Source organism: Trichinella spiralis (assembly GCF_000181795.1).
Source record: "Trichinella spiralis strain ISS 195 chromosome Unknown Scfld2306, whole genome shotgun sequence".
Taxonomy (NCBI): Eukaryota; Metazoa; Nematoda; class Enoplea; order Trichinellida; family Trichinellidae; genus Trichinella; species Trichinella spiralis.
In genome coordinates this window covers 1-1,825 of record NW_003529245.1, presented here as the reverse complement: position 1 = coordinate 1,825, position 1,825 = coordinate 1, and the positions used below count along the sequence as shown (strand labels likewise).

Below are 1,825 nucleotides of genomic sequence, written 5' to 3'. Positions count from 1 at the left end.
CATACGTTGGAAAAAAATTCGAACTGATCAAATATTTATTATTTAAAACGATTGATTGGGTAGAAAAGTTGGGTTGTTGTTCAATTCCTTTGATATTTAGCTCGGTTGAGGAGGTCGATTCATGTTAAAATTATTTTGCATATGAAATTTAAATCAGTGACATTTTCCATTTCTCTCCATAGAGGCATTTTTGTCATTGAACAATTTGCAACCGACATAAATAGATTTAGTTTGTATTCTTCATTCATAGATGGATATTTATTTGTGCCAAAACACGCTTGGGAATTATCACTGCAACGCAGTCAAGTAAACTCAATTGTAACTTCAATCCGTGAAGGTAATAGTCTTTGGTGAAAATCATAATTGGCCTTCATCATGAGAAATTATATTGATGAAATTATATTCACCAGATAGACGGTACACGAATATTGCAATCAATATAAAATTTTGAAAAAAAAATTTGTTATATATATATATAAATTGAGTCGTTTTCTTGCTTTTTTGTTATTTAAGGCATTCTTGTTTCAGGGGACAAAGATGACGACTTTGGTCCGTGTCATTGGCTATTGATAGTGTTTTCTTGGTTTATATTAGCACTAACGCTTCCATTCTCTTTATTTTTTTGCTTAACAGTAAGTGAAGGCATTCTTATTTACTTGTTTTTTTTTAAATTTGCACTAGCATTTTCTGAATGCTACCTTTACAATATTTTAAACTTGCCTATCTGCAGGTAAATTTGTTTTTAATGTTTAATCGATTGAAATTTCACCTAGATATAATATGTATTATTGTTGGTTGGATTTAAAATTAATTCGTTTATTGATTTAGGTTGTAAAAGAATATGAACGAGCAGTTATTTTTCGACTCGGCCGTCTTTTACCAGGAGGCGCTAGAGGACCAGGTAAAAAATCTTTTCTACATTAGGAGAGAATTTTCTTTTTTTTTCCGATGCGAGATAAATGTTTTCTGTTCAATGGTAGCGCATGATAATGGGGCATATATAGGTTGTTTTTATGCTTTGCTTAATTTTTTATTCTAAACTCTATCCATGAACTTGGTGAAAGGATGAACAAATTTCAATGCATATTTGATTCGACATGCTTGGTGCCTGCTCAAGTTTCATTTCACAAATTGAATTTTTGAAACCATTGTTATTGCAATTGATTTTTTCTTTAAACTTTACGTATTCTTTTTCGTGTGTGTTTGTGCGGCTGTTCATTGTCGGTTGGAGTAAAAAATTTTAATTGGAATTATGCTTTTTAAAATGATCTCATTTTCAGGCATATTTTTCATCAATCCATGTACGGATACTTATCGCAAAGTTGACCTCAGGGTAGTGTCATTCGATGTTCCGCCACAAGAGGTACGTTTTTAAATTGTTGATTCGAATCAGACGCGTCATCTTGTATATCTTGGATTCAACTGTTGGAGAATCTGAATTTTATTTTTTAGATTCTTTCCAAAGATTCTGTAACTGTGGCCGTGGATGCAGTTGTCTATTCACGCATCTCGAATGCTACAATTTCTGTTATAAACGTGGAAGACGCTATGCTCAGTACGAAGCTGCTCGCACAAACCACTCTGCGCAATATTCTCGGCACCAAGACGCTTACGGAAATTCTTTTGCGATCGTGAGGTGATCTCGCAAACAATGCAGGTGAGAGGGAGTAGTGGTTTTCATTGTGAAGGCACAAGGCTTTTGCTTTTTCTCCAATCGATTGTGCAGATTTGATTTTTGTTATTTAGAAATATTTAAATCTGTTCATATTTATAATCATATTGGAATATTTGAAATTATATTCTGATCCAGTAAGTACGTAAGTAA

The 1,825-nt window shown here is 32.9% G+C and overlaps 1 protein-coding gene across 1 annotated transcript; it reads left to right on the top strand.

Moving 5' to 3' along the window:
• The first annotated feature begins 141 nt into the window (after positions 1-141).
• Tsp_13182 (SPFH domain / Band 7 family protein) lies at positions 142-1,635 on the top strand. Its single transcript, XM_003368539.1, has 5 exons — positions 142-337; positions 529-632; positions 829-901; positions 1,281-1,363; positions 1,453-1,635. Exons 1-5 carry the CDS (start codon positions 142-144, stop codon positions 1,633-1,635), a joined length of 639 nt encoding a protein of 212 aa, XP_003368587.1.
• The last annotated feature ends 190 nt before the right edge of the window (positions 1,636-1,825 follow it).

Coding starts and splice junctions, on each gene's coding strand:
- Tsp_13182 (XM_003368539.1), top strand. CDS start 142: ATGAAATTTAAATCAGTGACATTTTCCATTTCTCTCCATAGAGGCATT. Junction 338..528: donor TGTAACTTCAATCCGTGAAG/GTAATAGTCTTT, acceptor TTCTTGTTTCAG/GGGACAAAGATGACGACTTT. Junction 902..1,280: donor AGGAGGCGCTAGAGGACCAG/GTAAAAAATCTT, acceptor TCTCATTTTCAG/GCATATTTTTCATCAATCCA.